The following is an 18,935-nucleotide window of genomic DNA, read 5'->3' on the forward strand; positions in this document are numbered from 1 at the left end:
TGGCCTTATAATTGTCAATCGCACTATAAAGCAGATCTTCAGCGCAACGGATTGAATAGAGCGTCTGGTTGTTTCCTTTATGTAAGCCAACAGAGCCCCAGCCTTGTGTTTTACAGTTTTAGAGGGTTACTGAGGTCCAGAGCTGGAGGCCTCCACTTAACTAGTCCTCTCTAGCGCTCTCTCTCTCTCTCAGCATGTGAGCATAGCTTAGCATTCCACAATGATTTATAATGGGCCTGGGAGCCACACCCTTTACGCTGTGCTCACACACACACAAAGGAACCAGCACATGAGAACCAACGGGGCTGGAGCCAACCATTGCCCCTTGCTGATAGTAATTTCAACCTGCAGACCCCATTAACTTCTCCAATAATGCTGCTAGGATAGCATCCCAAATAGCACCCTGTTACCTAGTGCGCTACTTTTGACCAGGGCTCATTGGGAATAGGGTGCCATTTGGGACAACCCCAAACCAAAGTGTCTGTTCAAATGTGTAGGCTAATGGTTGAAATGTGGAACTGATGTGTTTCTTGGTTCAAACAATAATTGGATAACAGGTAGTAGAGCATGAGAAATGTATTACTGCAATGTTAACTGGTGTTTCTGTGCAGAAAGTCTTTATTGGGGTTCACACACACAGGCTTATAAATTCACTTATTCATTTATTTATGTACAAAAGTCATTCAAAGATTTTAAGTCATGAGATTGAATTACTTTACAAGCCCAAGTCATGTATAATACATCACATCCATTTAGTGTAGGGTTAAAACAAAACAGCGCGGTAACTAGGATGATATTATGCCATAGCAGTGTTTAGTAGGATTGTTTTAAATGTTATAGTATTATTATTCTTACATACAATTCAGGACACGAATACAATACAACTCAAAATATGTCCCTTGTAGATTTTGTTCAATTATGTCTGTACAATAAATAAGTATAAAATATATCTCTGTTATCAATCTGTGGAATTTTAAAAACACATTTAAACATACAAAACACTAACAACTATCACGTCCGAAAAAAGACCAGCTATTTCGGGCAAAGGGAAACGTTTATCTGATTCTTGCCAGATTTGAAGAAAAATCGCCAATTTATAATCAATATATAAATTGCTTAAATAACATTTAAAGTTTTGATTTGGGATTATTGTCTAAGACCAGATAGCACTTTAGAAGTGACCAAAAAATGTCCTTGGATATATTCAAGATCATTTTGGGGTTTCTTTACATACTGGTATGTTTAATAAAACAGACCGATGGACCACAAACGTTGATATGAACAGTTATTAGAAACCAAACATTACACAATATCAAGTAAGCGATCTAGAGCCCTCACATAAAACACAGGGAAACAGCTTCTCTGGAATGGAATCTTCCGGACAGATGGACTAAATGTCTGCACCTGTTTTATATCCAGTAGAAGGGTAAATATATCTCTTAATGTACCTAAAAGTTTTTTATGTTCATCTTAAAAAGCTCCAATGCACCTGTTTTTATCTCAATATCAAATCATTTCTGGGTAACAATTAAGTGATTGTTTTGATTTAAAATGGTCAAAAAGTAATACAAATAGCTTCTTAACAAAGAGCAATTTCTGAAGCAAGGATTTAGCTGGGACTGGCTGGGGGTGGTCTAGCTGTAATTGGTAGAGAGGTTTGTAACTCTCTTCGTTATTGGTCTATTAACTAATGGTGATGTCACCAGGCAGGCCAAAACTCCATCCCACCAAAAACAGGTTGAAATTTCAGGTGGTCTTTTCAAACAGCTCTCACACTAATAGCGCATTATCATCATTTCACAGTATTATTCCAACCTCAGTGTGGAAATATATATAAAATACTGTAAAATCACGTTTTTGACCACACTGGGCCTTTAACCTGTAATTTACCTTTTGGTTCTACTTTAAAAGTCACATAATCTCTCTCTCACTTCTACTTTATTGGTCTACATTTTTGTTCTATTGTGTTAAGCAACGTTAACTTCCCACTGGAAAACACAGGTGCAAACATTTAGGAAATCTGAGTAGAATGAAAAACAAGGAATATTTGTTGGTAATTTTTTCTCTCTTCTCGCGTTTTAAAAGTCAAGTATAGTCAAACAAACAATACAGTCGAATCACTCACATAGTCAACATTGTCACATAAACAGAGACCTGCATGGCGGGAAAGTTGATAGGTGACAGAAAAACGCATGCGTTTGATTGGCCGGCCCACACTCTGTAGCACCGGGCTGAAACCGTCCCTAACCACAGATCTAGGATCAGATTACCTTAATTAATCTTTAGTGGTGAAAAACATCTGATCTTGGACCAGTAGTTATAGGAACAACTTTCACCTACTCCAGCCCTAGGGGCAGTGTGTGTGTGTTGTGTGGGAGGTGTAGTCTCGTGTGTGCCCCCCACTACACCTGGTTCCTCCTCTCCTCTCTCCTTCATAGCTTAATCTTCTTGACCACAGGGATAGGGAGGACTTGATGGATCTTAGCTCTCTCCTCATTCACCTCCATACGGACCCAGTCAGGTCGAAAAGTGCCCTTGAAGCCTACAAACGTTAGCTTGTCTGAAACACAGAGAAATCAAGAAAGGCTGGCTCAATGTCAGCTGCTCACATTCTGAGTATACACAACTATTTCTCTCTCCACAATAAATACAAGAAACAAACAACAACAAATAACACAAAAATCCCCCCCAAAACATTCCTAGAAGGACAGAGCGGGAAAAGGGAGAGGGGGAAGAAACAGGGGAAAGAGGAGGGAGAAAGAAAGACATAGCGAGCTAGCTGGCAGTCCTCCTCCTCCATTCTCCAACACTGTGCATACCACTGAGGCGTCTCACCCCATCCAGGAATGATTTCTACACAAATAGACCATTTGTCGTCTCTGGAATTACACCCCACAGTGAGAAAAACGTGTCCCGCAGCCTGCTCCGGGATGTCTAGGGGTGTACAATCTATTTAGTACAATGTACTGTGTGATCTAAAATTAGAATCAGAATTTGGAGAAGGATTTCTGAATTCCAAAACGTGGGTTGTGTCAAGTGACTTGAAGGGGAGAGGGGTTAAGTATGGAGGGAGGAGAGGAAGGACCCTGCTGCTCTGGCATGCACACACACACACACACACACACACACACACACACACACAGAGAGAGAGAGAGAGAGACAGAGAAATAGCTGAGTCATCATTATGAATCAGGAAGACCATACTTTATTACATAGGCTACTTACTATGAATCAGCATTTATGAGAGATTGTATGTGAAACACTGTCAGCCCTGAACACTAAACACTGACCATCATTACAAGCCAGATCATTTTGAATCAATGAGTACACCTTTAATAAAAGTTGGCTGACTGTATTTGATAAGCAAACAGCACCAGTTTAACATTCAACACGGTTTACAAAACATTCGTTTCTGAATCACAACAGTATACCAATAGCACCCTCTACTGTGTGTTGGTTGAAATCTCCGATAGGAACTATTCCTAGAAATCGAGAATTTGGGATTATAATGGTTCTATCTGCATTTTTCTCAAAACTGAGTTATTAACACAGCCCTCTCCTAAACACCCTGATTCACATTGTTAAGTTAAAAAGCAAGTTCAAAATTGCTCACAAAACTCAAACCAATGAGGGTTCGGGAACTATAAAACGAATCATCTCAGAATCCTTTTTTTCAGATAGAGACTTTTAATTCCAATAAATAAATCATTGTTGAGCCAGGCCAGACCTGTTACTCCTCAACATGAGGGTTTGGTCAGCTCTAAGGAGCTACAGTAGTTAGTTACTCCTCAACATGAGGGTTTGGTCACCTCTAAGGAGCTACAGTAGTTAGTTAGTTACCTCTCAACATGAGGGTTTGGTCACCTCTAAGGAGCTACAGTAGTTAGTTAGTTACCTCTCAACATGAGGGTTTGGTCACCTCTAAGGAGCTACAGTAGTTAGTTAGTTACCTCTCAACATGAGGGTTTGGTCACATCTAAGGAGCTACAGTAGTTAGTTAGTTAGTTACTCCTCAACATGAGGGTTTGGTCACCTCTAAGGAGCTACAGTAGTTAGTTAGTTAGTTACCTCTCAACATGAGAGTTTGGTCACCTCTAAGGAGCTACAGTAGTTAGTTAGTTAGTTACTCCTCAACATGAGGGTTTGGTCACCTCTAAGGAGCTACAGTAGTTAGTTAGTTAGTTACCTCTCAACTTGAGGGTTTGGTCACCTCTAAGGAGCTACAGTAGTTAGTTAGTTACATCTCAACATGAGGGTTTGGTCACCTCTAAGGAGCTACAGTAGTTAGTTGGTTAGTTAGTTAGTTACCTCTCAACATGAGGGTTTGGTCACCTCTAAGGAGCTACAGTAGTTAGTTAGTTACCTCTGAACATGAGGGTTTGGTCAGCACTAAGGAGCTACAGTAGTTAGTTAGTTAGTTACCTCTCAACATGAGGGTTTGGTCACCTCTAAGGAGCTACAGTAGTTAGTTAGTTACCTCTCAACATGAGGGTTTGGTCACCTCTAAGGAGCTACAGTAGTTAGTTAGTTAGTTACCTCTCAACATGAGGGTTTGGTCACCTCTAAGGAGCTACAGTAGTTAGTTAGTTACCTCTCAACATGAGGGTTTGGTCAGCATTGTTGAGCCAGGCCAGACCTGTTAATCCTCAACATGAGGGTTTGGTCACCTCTAAGGAGCTACAGTAGTTAGTTAGTTACCTCTCAACATGAGGGTTTGGTCACCTCTAAGGAGCTACAGTAGTTAGTTAGTTAGTTACTCCTCAACATGAGGGTTTGGTCACCTCTAAGGAGCTACAGTAGTTAGTTAGTTAGTTACCTCTCAACATGAGAGTTTGGTCACCTCTAAGGAGCTACAGTAGTTAGTTAGTTAGTTACCTCTCAACATGAGAGTTTGGTCACCTCTAAGGAGCTACAGTAGTTAGTTAGTTAGTTACCTCTCAACTTGAGGGTTTGGTCACCTCTAAGGAGCTACAGTAGTTAGTTAGTTACATCTCAAATGAGGGTTTGGTCACCTCTAGTTAGTTAGTTAGTTAGTTACCTCTCAACATGAGGGTTTGGTCACCTCTAAGGAGCTACAATAGTTAGTTAGTTACCTCTCAACATGAGGGTTTGGTCACCTCTAAGGAGCTACAGTAGTTAGTTAGTTACCTCTCAACATGAGGGTTTGGTCACCTCTAAGGAGCTACAGTAGTTAGTTAGTTACCTCTCAACATGAGGGTTTGGTCAGGTCTAAGGAGCTACAGTAGTTAGTTAGTTACCTCTCAACATGAGGGTTTGGTCAGCACTAAGGCGCTACAGTAGTTAGTTAGTTAGTTACCTCTCAACATGAGGGTTTGGTCACCTCTAAGGAGCTACAGTAGTTAGTTACTTACCTCTCAACATGAGGGTTTTGTCACCTCTAAGGAGCTACAGTGGTTAGTTAGTTACCTTCCAACATGAGGGTTTGGTCACCTCTAAGGAGCTACAGTAGTTAGTTAGTTAGTTACTCCTCAACATGAGGGTTTGGTCACCTCTAAGGAGCTACATTAGTTAGTTAGTTACCTCTCAACATGAGGGTTTGGTCAGCACTAAGGAGCTACAGTAGTTAGTTAGTTAGTTACCTCTCAACATGAGGGTTTGGTCACCTCTAAGGAGCTACAGTAGTTAGTTAGTTAGTTACCTCTCAACATGAGGGTTTGGTCACCTCTAAGGAGCTACAGTAGTTAGTTAGTTACCTCTCAACATGAGGGTTTGGTCACCTCTAAGGAGCTACAGTAGTTAGTTACCTCTCAACATGAGGGTTTGGTCACCTCTAAGGAGCTACAGTAGTTAGTTAGTTACCTCTCAACATGAGGGTTTGGTCACCTCTAAGGAGCTACAGTAGTTAGTTAGTTAGTTACCTCTCAACATGAGGGTTTGGTCACCTCTAAGGAGCTACAGTAGTTAGTTACCTCTCAACATGAGGGTTTTGTCACCTCTAAGGAGCTACAGTGGTTAGTTAGTTACCTCTCAACATGAGGGTTTGGTCACCTCTAAGGAGCTACAGTAGTTAGTTAGTTACCTCTCAACATGAGGGTTTGGTCACCTCTAAGGAGCTACAGTAGTTAATTAGTTACCTCTCAACATGAGGGTTTGGTCACCTCTAAGGAGCTACAGTAGTTAGTTAGTTAGTTACTCCTCAACATGAGGGTTTGGTCACCTCTAAGGAGCTACAGTAGTTAGTTAGTTAGTTACCTCTCAACATGAGGGTTTGGTCACCTCTAAGGAGCTACAGTAGTTAGTTAGTTACCTCTCAACATGAGGGTTTGGTCACCTCTAAGGAGCTACAGTAGTTAACTACCTCTCAACATGAGGGTTTGGTCACCTCTAAGGAGCTACAGTAGTTAGTTAGTTAGTTACCTCTCAACATGAGAGTTTGGTCACCTCTAAGGAGCTACAGTAGTTAGTTAGTTAGTTACCTCTCAACTTGAGGGTTTGGTCACCTCTAAGGAGCTACAGTAGTTAGTTAGTTACATCTCAAATGAGGGTTTGGTCACCTCTAGTTAGTTAGTTAGTTAGTTACCTCTCAACATGAGGGTTTGGTCACCTCTAAGGAGCTACAATAGTTAGTTAGTTACCTCTCAACATGAGGGTTTGGTCACCTCTAAGGAGCTACAGTAGTTAGTTAGTTACCTCTCAACATGAGGGTTTGGTCACCTCTAAGGAGCTACAGTAGTTAGTTAGTTACCTCTCAACATGAGGGTTTGGTCAGGTCTAAGGAGCTACAGTAGTTAGTTAGTTACCTCTCAACATGAGGGTTTGGTCAGCACTAAGGCGCTACAGTAGTTAGTTAGTTAGTTACCTCTCAACATGAGGGTTTGGTCACCTCTAAGGAGCTACAGTAGTTAGTTACTTACCTCTCAACATGAGGGTTTTGTCACCTCTAAGGAGCTACAGTGGTTAGTTAGTTACCTTCCAACATGAGGGTTTGGTCACCTCTAAGGAGCTACAGTAGTTAGTTAGTTAGTTACTCCTCAACATGAGGGTTTGGTCACCTCTAAGGAGCTACATTAGTTAGTTAGTTACCTCTCAACATGAGGGTTTGGTCAGCACTAAGGAGCTACAGTAGTTAGTTAGTTAGTTACCTCTCAACATGAGGGTTTGGTCACCTCTAAGGAGCTACAGTAGTTAGTTAGTTAGTTACCTCTCAACATGAGGGTTTGGTCACCTCTAAGGAGCTACAGTAGTTAGTTAGTTACCTCTCAACATGAGGGTTTGGTCACCTCTAAGGAGCTACAGTAGTTAGTTACCTCTCAACATGAGGGTTTGGTCACCTCTAAGGAGCTACAGTAGTTAGTTAGTTACCTCTCAACATGAGGGTTTGGTCACCTCTAAGGAGCTACAGTAGTTAGTTAGTTAGTTACCTCTCAACATGAGGGTTTGGTCACCTCTAAGGAGCTACAGTAGTTAGTTACCTCTCAACATGAGGGTTTTGTCACCTCTAAGGAGCTACAGTGGTTAGTTAGTTACCTCTCAACATGAGGGTTTGGTCACCTCTAAGGAGCTACAGTAGTTAGTTAGTTACCTCTCAACATGAGGGTTTGGTCACCTCTAAGGAGCTACAGTAGTTAATTAGTTACCTCTCAACATGAGGGTTTGGTCACCTCTAAGGAGCTACAGTAGTTAGTTAGTTAGTTACTCCTCAACATGAGGGTTTGGTCACCTCTAAGGAGCTACAGTAGTTAGTTAGTTAGTTACCTCTCAACATGAGGGTTTGGTCACCTCTAAGGAGCTACAGTAGTTAGTTAGTTACCTCTCAACATGAGGGTTTGGTCACCTCTAAGGAGCTACAGTAGTTAGTTACCTCTCAACATGAGGGTTTGGTCACCTCTAAGGTGCTACAGTAGTTAGTTAGTTAGTTAGTTACCTCTCAACATGAGGGTTTGGTCAGCACTAAGGAGCTACAGTAGTTAGTTAGTTAGTTACCTCTCAACATGAGGGTTTGGTCACCTCTAAGGAGCTACAGTAGTTAGTTAGTTAGTTACCTCTCAACATGAGGGTTTGGTCACCTCTAAGGAGCTACAGTAGTTAGTTAGTTACCTCTCAACATGAGGGTTTGGTCAGCACTAAGGAGCTACAGTAGTTAGTTAGTTACCTCTCAACATGAGGGTTTGGTCACCTCTAAGGAGCTACAGTAGTTAGTTAGTTACCTCTCAACATGAGGGTTTGGTCAGCACTAAGGAGCTACAGTAGTTAGTTAGTTACCTCTCAACATGAGGGTTTGGTCACCTCTAAGGAGCTACAGTAGTTAGTTAGTTAGTGACCTCTCAACATGAGGGTTTGGTCACCTCTAAGGTGCTACAGTAGTTAGTTAGTTACCTCTCAACATGAGGGTTTGGTCACCTCTAAGGAGCTACAGTAGTTAGTTACCTCTCAACATGAGGGTTTGGTTACCTCTAAGGTGCTACAGTAGTTAGTTAGTTACCTCTCAACATGAGGGTTTGGTCACCTCTAAGGAGCTACAGTAGTTAGTTACCTCTCAACATGAGGGTTTGGTCACCTCTAAGGTGCTACAGTAGTTAGTTAGTTAGTTACCTCTCAACATGAGGGTTTGGTCAGCACTAAGGAGCTACAGTAGTTAGTTAGTTAGTTACCTCTCAACATGAGGGTTTGGTCACCTCTAAGGAGCTACAGTAGTTAGTTAGTTAGTTCCCTCTCAACATGAGGGTTTGGTCACCTCTAAGGAGCTACAGTAGTTAGTTAGTTACCTCTCAACATGAGGGTTTGGTCAGCACTAAGGAGCTACAGTAGTTAGTTAGTTACCTCTCAACATGAGGGTTTGATCAGCACTAAGGAGCTACAGTAGTTAGTTAGTTACCGCTCAACATGAGGGTTTGGTCACCTCTAAGGAGCTACAGTAGTTAGTTAGTTAGTTACCTCTCAACATGAGGGTTTGGTCACCTCTAAGGAGCTACAGTAGTTAGTTAGTTAGTTACCTCTCAACATGAGGGTTTGGTCACCTCTAAGGAGCTACAGTAGTTAGTTAGTTACCTCTTAACTTGAGGGTCTTGTCAGCCCCGAGGAGTTCCAGTATTCTGGTCCAGGGGCCTCGGGTTACCAGGCGACCCTTAGACGTTATTATGACGATAGAGCTAGAGAGAGAAAGAGAGAGTGAGGGAGAAAGAGACAGAAGTGAAAGAGAGATGAGGGATGGAGAAGAGGAGGCAGGGAGAAGAGAGAGTTAACTTTGTTCAACTCAGTGTCTTCCCATTCTAACATGAAAAGTTAGTATGTGTGTGTTCTTACTGGTCTGTCAGGTTGTTAACATAGCTCTCTATCTGGGCAGGTACACCCTGCAGTATGGAGTTTCTGAAGCCTTTGCTCTCCACCAGTGTCCCGTCATGGCCGTCCATCACCGTCAGCTGCACCCCATCATCTGGCTGGTACAACTTCCTGCCGTTAACCTGCCCGGCAACCACAACATCCAATCAACCAATCATGACATTATTGAATAACTTTTTACACACAGAGAAAGCAAACACACACACAAACACACCTCTGTGTAGGCAAAGTCCTCCTTGATGTGGAAGAAGCGTGTGTTGTAGGACTCCAGCTTGACCTCCAGGAAGTGGTCTGTGGTGCGCTGTAGAGGAGAGAGAGAGAGAGAGAGAGAGAGAGAGAGAGATGAGAGGAAAGAGAGAGAGAGAGAGAGAGAGAGATCTGAAGTGACCGATACTGGTATAGAAATGTCAATCCTGTCCACAACACTGCTGCAGAGATTTATTGATGAGATGCCAAGACTCTTTCTTCTCTTTCTTTGAATGACTGTATCTGTAACACTATATAGAGAGGTTGTAAAGGGTTTCAAACACAGTGAATATACTATGAATAATAGGAACTAGTGTTATTAGAATACTATGTACTAGTACTATGAATACTATGAATCAGTAATAAACAGTTTAAATAAGTGTTTGATTAAATATTTTAGAAAACGATGCACAGTGCCACTTGTGACCAACAAACTGAGCGCTGTCCTCACCAGCTTGGCGCTGGGCAGTTTCCTTGGCATGGGCACATCTACGATGGGCATCTCTGCGTGCAGGGGGTAGGCCTGTGTCATGCAGTCACTGGGGCCGCTGCCCTTAGGGATAACGGCTGTGATTTTAACCCTCTCACAACCCTTCACTGAACAGAAGGCAAAGTCCTCCTTCTCATTGTGGGCCTTCACTCGGAGGAACAGCAGGCTGAGAGGAAGACAGGGGAGGAGACTAAGAGTTAATAAGGATTCACTGGGAGAAACAGCAGGCTGAGAGGGAGACAGAGGAGACTAAGAGTTAATAAGGATTCACTGGGAGAAACAGCAGGCTGGTAGGGAGACAGGGGAGACTACCTACTGTACTCATCTACTACACATTCTCCTCTCTCCCCCTGATCTCTCCCTCCTCACCCTCTCTCTCCCGTCTCTCCCTCCCTCTTTACCCTCTCTCTTCTCTCCACCCTCCCTCCCTGCCTCCCACCCTCCTCACCCGGTATCTTCCTCCCAGTAGTAATAGCCTCGGGACAGGTGAGACTGGTTGATCTTGTCTCTCTGTGTGGTCCTCATGAACACACCGGTCTTCCTTGTCTGCTTGGTCAGCCGGTTGTGGATGTCCGAGATGATCGTGAAGGTGGTGCCTGGCGGGTAGCATAAGCCTACGTTGATCCAGTCGTTCCTGGAACACACACACAGACAGACACACAGACAGACAGACACACAGACAGACACACAGACAGACACACAGACAGACACACAGACACACAGACACACACACAGACAGACACACAGACAGACACACAGACACACACACAGACAGACACACAGACAGACAGACACACAGACAGACAGACACACAGACAGACACACAGACAGACACACAGACAGACAGACACACAGACAGACACACAGACAGACAGACATACAGACAGACACACAGACAGACACACAGACAGACACACAGACAGACACACACAGACAGACACACAGACAGACACACACAGACAGACACACAGACAGACACACAGACAGACACACAGTTAATCAACAATATCAAAAAGGACATGTTACAGGAGGCAGCCCAGCACTGAGATGGGCTAAACAACTACTCCCACTCACCGGTCATATTAATTAGTAAACACACCGTGGCAAAACATTTTGCCGTTCTTTATTGGACAAGTTCAGGTTAGTCTCTCTCTGTTTGTCAGCTTTCTTCCGTTTGGTGATAGTGAAACTAGAAACTAGTGAATACGACTCTGCAGTTCTGTGTAGCTCAGTTGGTAGAGCATGGCATTTTCAGCAACTGGGTTCGATTCCCAAGGGGGACCAGTACGAAAAAAGTATTGGATAAGAGCGTCTGCTAAATGACGCTCAAGGCACCACAGATGATAGTCCGTACGGCCCAGTACATCACTGAGGACAAGCTTCTTGCCATCCAGGACATCTATACCAGGCGATGTCAGAGGAAGGCCCTCAAAGACTCCAGCCACCCCAGTCATAGACTGCTCTCTCTACTACCGCACGGCAAGCGGTACCAGAGCATCAAGTCTAGGTCCAAAAGGATTCTTATCAGCTTCTACCCCCAAGCCATAAGACTCCTGAACAGCTAATCAAATGCTTAACCAGACTATTTGCACTATACTTTTACTACATATTACCTCAATTACCTCGACTAACCTGTGCCCCCCCCCCCCCCCCCCCCCCCCGCACATTGACTCTGTACCAGTACCCCCCTGTACATAGCCACACTACTGTTATGTTATAGTTGCTCTTAATTAAATGATTTGTTATCTTTCTATTTTCTACTAAAGTTTATTTTAGTAAATATTTCTTAACACTTGTTTTTCTTATAAGTACATTGTTGGTTAAGGGCTTGTAAGCATTTCACTGTAAGGTTACAGTAAGGTAACAACACCTGTTGTATTTGGTGCATGTGACAAATCAAATTTGATTTGATTTCAAATGTGAAATGTCATGCAGAGTTTATGGTTGAACTTGAAGTTCCATTCCACAAACAATAGATGGCGCCAGAGCAGCATGTAACCAATGGGAATGCCCATATCCCACAATACAGTATATGTTCCTCCCTCCGAGTCCTTTCGGGGTAATCTCAGGCCAGGGAGTAGCTAGCACGCTTGAAATGACTACAATGCCTCTGCTATTCAAATGACTGCCAATGATATTAAGAATATTTGCTGGGCAGGGGTGATGTCATATGCTAAGACAAACAGCCACCATAAACTACTGTATCACACTGTCCCTTGGGTTATAGGGTTCGTGGAAGGCAAGGGTGTGACTTGATGATATGGGTTTTATTAATATGACCACATGGTCAGGAGATGGGGCTTTGGGTTACTGGGGTTATTGTTGACTCATAAGATGTGGTGCCATGATGTGGACAGTTTTTTGGATCAGATGCTGAAACAATGCTGGGAGAAGGAAGTGAATAGTGTGTGTGGTGAAGGGTGCATGTGTGTGTGTGTGTCTGTGTGTGTCTCTCTGCTTCCACTACCAACCTGTGTAGTCTCTCTCTCTGTCTGTCTGTGTGTGTGTGTGTGTGTGTGTCTGCAGGTGTGTGTCTATATCTCTCTGAGTCCACTACCAACCTGCGTAGTCTCTCTCTCTGTTTCTGTTTCTGTGTGTGTGTGTGTGTGTGTGTGTGTGTGTGTGTGTGTGTGTGTGTGTGTGTGTGTGTGTGTGTGTGTGTGTGTGTGTGTGTGTCTCTCTGAGTCCACTACCAACCTGTGTAGTCTCTCTCTCTGTTTCTGTGTGTGTGTGTGTGTGTGTGTGTGTCTCTGAGTCCACTACCAACCTGTTGAAGTTGATGAGCCACACAGTGATCTCTGCAGGAGCAGCCTGGTCCCAGTGTACAGTGTAGCCCTTACCCAGGGTGACCACGGGCTGGAACTGCTGGTAGTGCTTCTTCTTGCCCAGAGCGCCCTCTAGTGTCAGGGGTCTGTCAGGGTACTCATCCTTTACCATCTGCATGTTCAGACTGGCAGGGTTACGTGTCTGTATGTAGATCTGAGGGACCACACACACACACACATTAATTCACAAACGCATACAGACACAAGTACACACACAAACACACAAGTGTGTGTGACTAGGAACATGTTCACTAATCTGGAAGACATTAGAAAGTGAGTGAAATGAGGGGGAAACGAGGTCACACTGCACAAAAACCTAGTGTGTTAGCTTTGAGAGGAAACTTAACCCACACTTTATTTTAAAGAATGTGTGAGTACATACTGTGTACCCATGTGTGTATGTGTTTGTATAAGATACGGTGTGTGTGTGTACATGCATGCCTCCTTCAGCCTGCATGGCTTATGCATACCAACCTGTGCATAATGCCCACTACAGATGGCAGCCCTCCAGTCAGGCACGTCAATACAGTCAGGGTGTCTCAGTAACCAGTTGTCCTCTTTGACCAGGAAGGCTCCAGGGTACTCACTGACCGAGCCGTCCACGTCGTGGAATATCGTGGTCTTGTCACCGTCCATTTGCATCTTGTTAAACCATGGGCCGGGCTCACCGAAAAACACCCGGGACGTTATCTGATAAGAAGAGCAGGGGGTAGATGGGGAGGAAGGGGTGAGGGGGTGGAGAGAAGAGAGGGGGAGAGGGGAAGGAGAGGCGATGGGGAAGAAGGGGTGAGGGGGTGGAGAGAAGAGAGGGGGAGAGGGGAAAGAGAGGAGATGGGGAGGAAGGGGGAGAGGGGGTGAGGGGGTGGAGAGAAGAGAGGGGGAGAGGGGAAGGAGAGGAGATGGAGAGGGGAAGGAGAGGAGATGGGGAGGAAGGGGTGAGGGGGTGGAGAGAAGAGAGGGGGAGAGGGGAAGGAGAGGAGATGGGGAGGAAGGGGGAGAAGGGTGAGGGGGTGGAGAGAAGAGAGGGGGAGAGCGGAAGGAGTGTCATGGAGGTGAGAAAGAGCAGCATGTCTCCCCTGTAAGACCGTGCTTATGGCACTGCATTACCCATAATCCATCTTGACAGCTCATGCCCAAAATCTGCAGCTACGCTTTAGGGCAAACACACACACACACACACACAATACACCCCAACTCCCATCATGTGTACAGGTAAATGCTAATCAGCGTGATACACCCTACCCCCTCACACACTCACACACTCACTCACTCACTCACTCCCTCACTCACTCCCTCACTCACTCCCTCACTCACTCACTCCCTCACTCACAGGCACGTCGTCGAAGGTGATGTCGGTGACGTTGTTGTTAGGGCAGCTCTGCCAGGAGTTGTTGAGTCTGAAGCCGAAGGCGCTGGTGTGTCGACCGTCCAGGGCAATGTATTTTCTGAAGGTGCAGTTCTGCACGTTGATGGGCCCGTCGTAGATCTGCATGCCGCGGATAGGGAAGTCACTGCAGCACAGACATACAGAGAGTCAGAAAGACCAGTGGGAGGGAGACGAGTTAGAGAGAATGAGAGAGAACTTGACGGACAGACAGACCCTGGTCAAAAGTAGGGCACCAGGTAGGGATGCTATTTGGGACGTAGACAAGATCATGGGTGCTTTGCGATGTTCCCAAGTGTGCCGGAGGGGACATCGTCATCTCTTTCAGCACACAGACAAGGCTCTGTGCTATCGGATATTGGATAACGACTGCATCTTGGGACCATTTTGTAACACTATGCAAAAGTTCACATGTGGTTGCAAATGATAATTTTTTCTCCATACAGCATATCATGTAGAACTGAGACAGATGATGGATGACGGGTTTCTTTCACCCAGACAATAAAAGAATGTCAGATATGCACAAGTTGAGACATCATACTTTTAATCATACTTTCTGTCTGGCCATGCACGCAACACGCTGAAAAGGGAACAGTTGAAGGGGTTCATTTCAGGGTAAAATGTGAATGAGGAGAGGCGATACGAGGAAAGGAGAGGAAGAGAAGGAGAAGGAGAAGGAGAAGGAGAAGGAGAAGGAGAGGAGGAGAAGGAGAAGGAGAAGGAGAAGGAGAAGGAGAAGGAGAAGGAGAAGGAGAAGGAGAAGGAGAAGGAGAAGGAGAAGGAGAAGGAGGAGGAGAAGGGGGAGAAGGAGGAGAAGGAGAAGGAGAAGGAGAAGGAGAAGGAGAAGGAGAAGGAGAAGGAGAAGGAGAAGGAGAAGGAGAAGGAGAAGGACAAGGAGGAGGAGGAGAAGGACAAGGAGGAGGAGGAGGAGAAGGACAAGAAGAGGGGAGGAGGGGAAGGGAGATAAGAGAACAAGAAATTAACAGACAGAAGAGGAGAGAATAGGGTGTGTGTGTGTGTGTGTGTGTGTGTGTGTGTGTGTGTGTGTGTGTGTGTGTGTGTGTGTGTGTGTGTGTGTGTGTGTGTGTGCGTGTGCGTGTGCGTGTGTGCGTGAGCCAACACTCACACTCCTCGAGGCAGGGTCCTCCCATTGAGGTCGGGTCCCCCGGGACCCCAGATACGGTTGTCAGGAATGGGCATGCCCCTGTTCTCACTCTCCCCAACAAACAGACTGTTCTTCACCTCCTGACGAGAACCATCGTCATCAGGGAATGTACCACCACTACACAGATAGGGAAAGACAGAGAGAAAGTGAGAGAGAGAAAGAGTTTGTGTGTGTGTGTTCATTTCATCGAAAAATCCTTTTCATTTTTGTTGACTAAAATGTAACGAGACGAGAATTCCACGTGAGACTAGTGGACATTTCATTTGATATCAAGCTCCTGTTCATCTGTGTTTTCTAATCAGAAGCATGCAGAATATTCTTCAGTTGTGTGGACGGATTGAGCTGATCTGCCCGGCTCTCTCACACAGCTCCCAGTGGTCACATCAGTCCCTCGTCAATCTGATGCGAAGCCAGGACACTGGACTTGTAACCAAACTCAACTAGAAACAATAATGCTTACTCTCTCTTACTTTCATGTAGGCTATTTTTACTCTGATCACATCAGTCTATATTGTTAGTCATGAATCTGTGTTGCCGCTCTGGTACCGTTCTTGGGGTGTTTTCCTATGGGGAAAACAGATGCTATTTCATGAATGTTAGGAGTACAGTTACAGTGCTGACGTCTTTGGAGAGGTCAAATTCTCCCCTTTTTAAATAAAAGGTTTTTATTTACCCCCCTTGACGGTTATGATGTGGAGAAAATCAGAGCCGTAAATGATTGAACATCTAGCCAAGGCTTTATATCCTATATGATTAATTATGTCAGGCATTGGTTACAATCTGTCACAATATAAATGTTGCCAGCTAAGGTATACGAGGGGATCGTAGGTCTAGTTGGACAAGGCTATCTGAATGAGTACATAATGGAAGTTAGAAGTAGCTTAAATATTCATTATTTAATAGATAATTTTTTCTATTATGTGACTAAAATGGCTGTGACTAAAACTGTCCAGAGTTTTAGTCGACTGATAATAACTAAAACTGTCCAGAGTTTTAGTCGACTGATAATAACTAAAACTAACGAAGGATGAACTGACTAAAATGTGACTAAAAGGTATTTTAAGATTAAACATAAAACCAAATCTAAAATAGATGACAAAGTTAACACTTTTGTGTGTGTTTTTGGTTTTACTAAATTAAAACAAGGAAAATGCCCCACAAGGAAAATGTCTGTTTTAGGCTTAGGGGTTAGGTTTAGGGTTAAAATTAGGGGTAGGGTTAGAATTAGGGTTAAGTTTAGGGTTAAGGTTAGGTTAAGGGTTAGGGGTTAGCGAAATAGGATTTTGAATGGGAATCAATTGTTTGGTCTCCACAAGGACAGTAAAACAAATGTGTGTGTGCGTGTGTGTGTGTGTGTGTGTGTGTGTGTGTGTGTGTGTGTGTGTGTGTGTGTGTGTGTGTGTGTGTGTGTGTGTGTAAGTATGTGAGTGACTGTCAGAGAGTTTGTGTGGCCAAGAGAGAGTGTAAAAGAGTGTGAGTCTGTGCCACTGTGTCTCTCTCTGAGAGTGTGACCTGGTTTCTGAAACCAGCTACAAACCATGCCCAGGCCCATATACCTAGAGATGCCACTTTCACACTCCCAAATTACTTTCACACTCTTTCAAAGTCTTTCTTTCCCACTGCATCATAAGCAGACGACCATATAAGGTGTTTTCCAATTACTGCAACGGGGTCTTCTGCAGTCACCCGTAAATACAAACATGAACCACACATGCACGCCGCACGAAGGCACACGCACACACACACACACACATACACACACACACACACAATGTTATTAACATTAATGTCTTACCTAGCCAGTGTTAGGCCAATTCCATTATCAGCAAATCTGAGGGAGAGAGAGAGAAACAGTTGTTGGAGCCAATCACATAGTAGACGGAATATTAGAATGAGAATATTACACAGACATTATCTGTTTCCGCATGTCAACAGTGTGTGTGTGTATGTGTGTGTGTGTGGCTATTCACACACTGTTTGTCTAAAACTCCAAGGATAAGGGTTGACATTGGAAATGTTGGCAAGGATGCAAAGCAGCAACAGACTGAAGGTGAGAAAAACAATAGAGGATTCAGTGTAAATGCTAGGGGATGTTTCTGACAGTTACTGCTGTGTTGAGTGCTAGACCTGGCAGTAGAAGCCTAGAGGTAAGCATGATAATTGGGGTGGCAGCACCATAGGACTGAGAGGGAGGTTAGAGAAATACAAGCTAGTCAAAATGTAGCCATTTTTCAGAGGCGTGATTGTGTATATTTGTTAAGGTAGGTTACAGCTAAATATGTATTTGTTACAATCCACCTATCACTCAATCCCTCCCTCCCACCTCTACCGCTCGCTCCTTCCCTCCGTCTACTCACTGGCAGTCATCCAGCCAGACATCTCCTCCCCTCAGCCAGGCTCCGTGGTCCTGGTTCTTGTAGGCCACAAAATGGTGGATGAGAGCTGGGACACGGGGCTTGAAGGGATCCGCATCCTGGTGGGGTCCATATCTAGAGAGAGAGAGAGAGAAGAGAGAGAGAGAGAGAGAGGGAGAGAGAGAGAGAGAGGGGGGGAGAGAGAGAGAGAGAGAGAGAGAGAGAGAGAGAGAGAGAGAGAGAGGGAGAGAGAGAGGGGGGGAGAGGGAGAGAGCGAGAGCGAGAGCGAGAGCAGAGAGCAGAGAGCAGAGAGAAGAGAGAAGAGAGAGATTGAGAGAGAGAGAGAAAGAGAGTGAGAAAGAGAGAGAAAGAGAGTGAGAAAGAGAGCGAGAGCGAGAGAGAGAGAGATTGAGAGCGAGAGAGAGAGAGAGAGAGAAGAGAGAGAGCGAAAAATCAGCTACACTGGTCTGCCCTGCCCATAACTACCCATTGTTCCTTTAAACAGCTTAGAATCCCAGGCAGTCGCCACTCTAATTCATGCAGAACTAAATCAAATAACTAAACTATAACAAAAAAATGAAGCGTAATAAAGTCATATAATGTGATTAGTAATGTGGGGTAAACAGAACACACAGTGTATCAACAAATAAACTTGTTTTGAAGTATTTCAAACATCTCGGTCATTCATGCAGACATCTCTGCTATGCATTATTCACTGTTCAGATGTTAACCACAACGTGCTGTATGAAGCCTGGGGGACTGGGTCTGCAGACTGGGGTCAAATACTCTGCTTGAGGTGCACTTGGACTTTTAGGACGATTCAATTGATTGCATTGTTATAGGCAAACAATGTATTTGAAAGTCTTTGACATATGTATCTGAAAGAGGTCTGCTAACTAGCTCCCGAGTGACGCAGTGGTCTAAGGCACTGCATCTCAGTGCTAGAGGCGTCACTACAGACCCTGGTTTGATTCAAGGCTGTATCACAACCAGCCGTGATTAGGAGTCCCACAGGGCAGCGCACAATTGGCCCAGCGTGGTGTGGGTTAGGGTTTGGCCAGGGTAGGCTGTCATTGTAAATAAGAATTTGTTCTTAACTGATTTGCCTAGTTAAATTAAGGTTAAATAAAAAAAATCTAAACTACTCCCCCTCACCCAGTCTCTCTGCATC

The 18,935-nt window shown here is 44.3% G+C and overlaps 1 protein-coding gene across 3 annotated transcripts in view; it reads right to left on the bottom strand.

Moving 5' to 3' along the window:
• Window positions 1-590: 590 nt before the first annotated feature.
• LOC118964944 (cell migration-inducing and hyaluronan-binding protein-like) overlaps window positions 591-18,935 on the bottom strand; it is a 155,778-nt gene continuing 137,433 nt past the window's right edge. For all 3 annotated transcript variants that reach the window (XM_036981212.1, XM_036981214.1, XM_036981215.1), the window contains 12 exons: window positions 17,768-17,899; window positions 17,206-17,241; window positions 15,372-15,527; window positions 14,192-14,372; window positions 13,336-13,551; window positions 12,804-13,015; window positions 10,485-10,670; window positions 9,998-10,202; window positions 9,515-9,601; window positions 9,265-9,422; window positions 9,010-9,110; window positions 591-2,560 (listed from right to left, as the gene is read on the bottom strand). In XM_036981212.1, coding sequence (XP_036837107.1) covers window positions 2,433-2,560; window positions 9,010-9,110; window positions 9,265-9,422; window positions 9,515-9,601; window positions 9,998-10,202; window positions 10,485-10,670; window positions 12,804-13,015; window positions 13,336-13,551; window positions 14,192-14,372; window positions 15,372-15,527; window positions 17,206-17,241; window positions 17,768-17,899 — 1,798 coding nt within the window. In that variant the 3' untranslated portion in view covers window positions 591-2,432. The remainder of the gene's footprint in view (window positions 2,561-9,009; window positions 9,111-9,264; window positions 9,423-9,514; window positions 9,602-9,997; window positions 10,203-10,484; window positions 10,671-12,803; window positions 13,016-13,335; window positions 13,552-14,191; window positions 14,373-15,371; window positions 15,528-17,205; window positions 17,242-17,767; window positions 17,900-18,935) is intronic.

Source organism: Oncorhynchus mykiss, chromosome 6, assembly GCF_013265735.2.
Source record: "Oncorhynchus mykiss isolate Arlee chromosome 6, USDA_OmykA_1.1, whole genome shotgun sequence".
Taxonomy (NCBI): domain Eukaryota; kingdom Metazoa; phylum Chordata; class Actinopteri; order Salmoniformes; family Salmonidae; genus Oncorhynchus; species Oncorhynchus mykiss.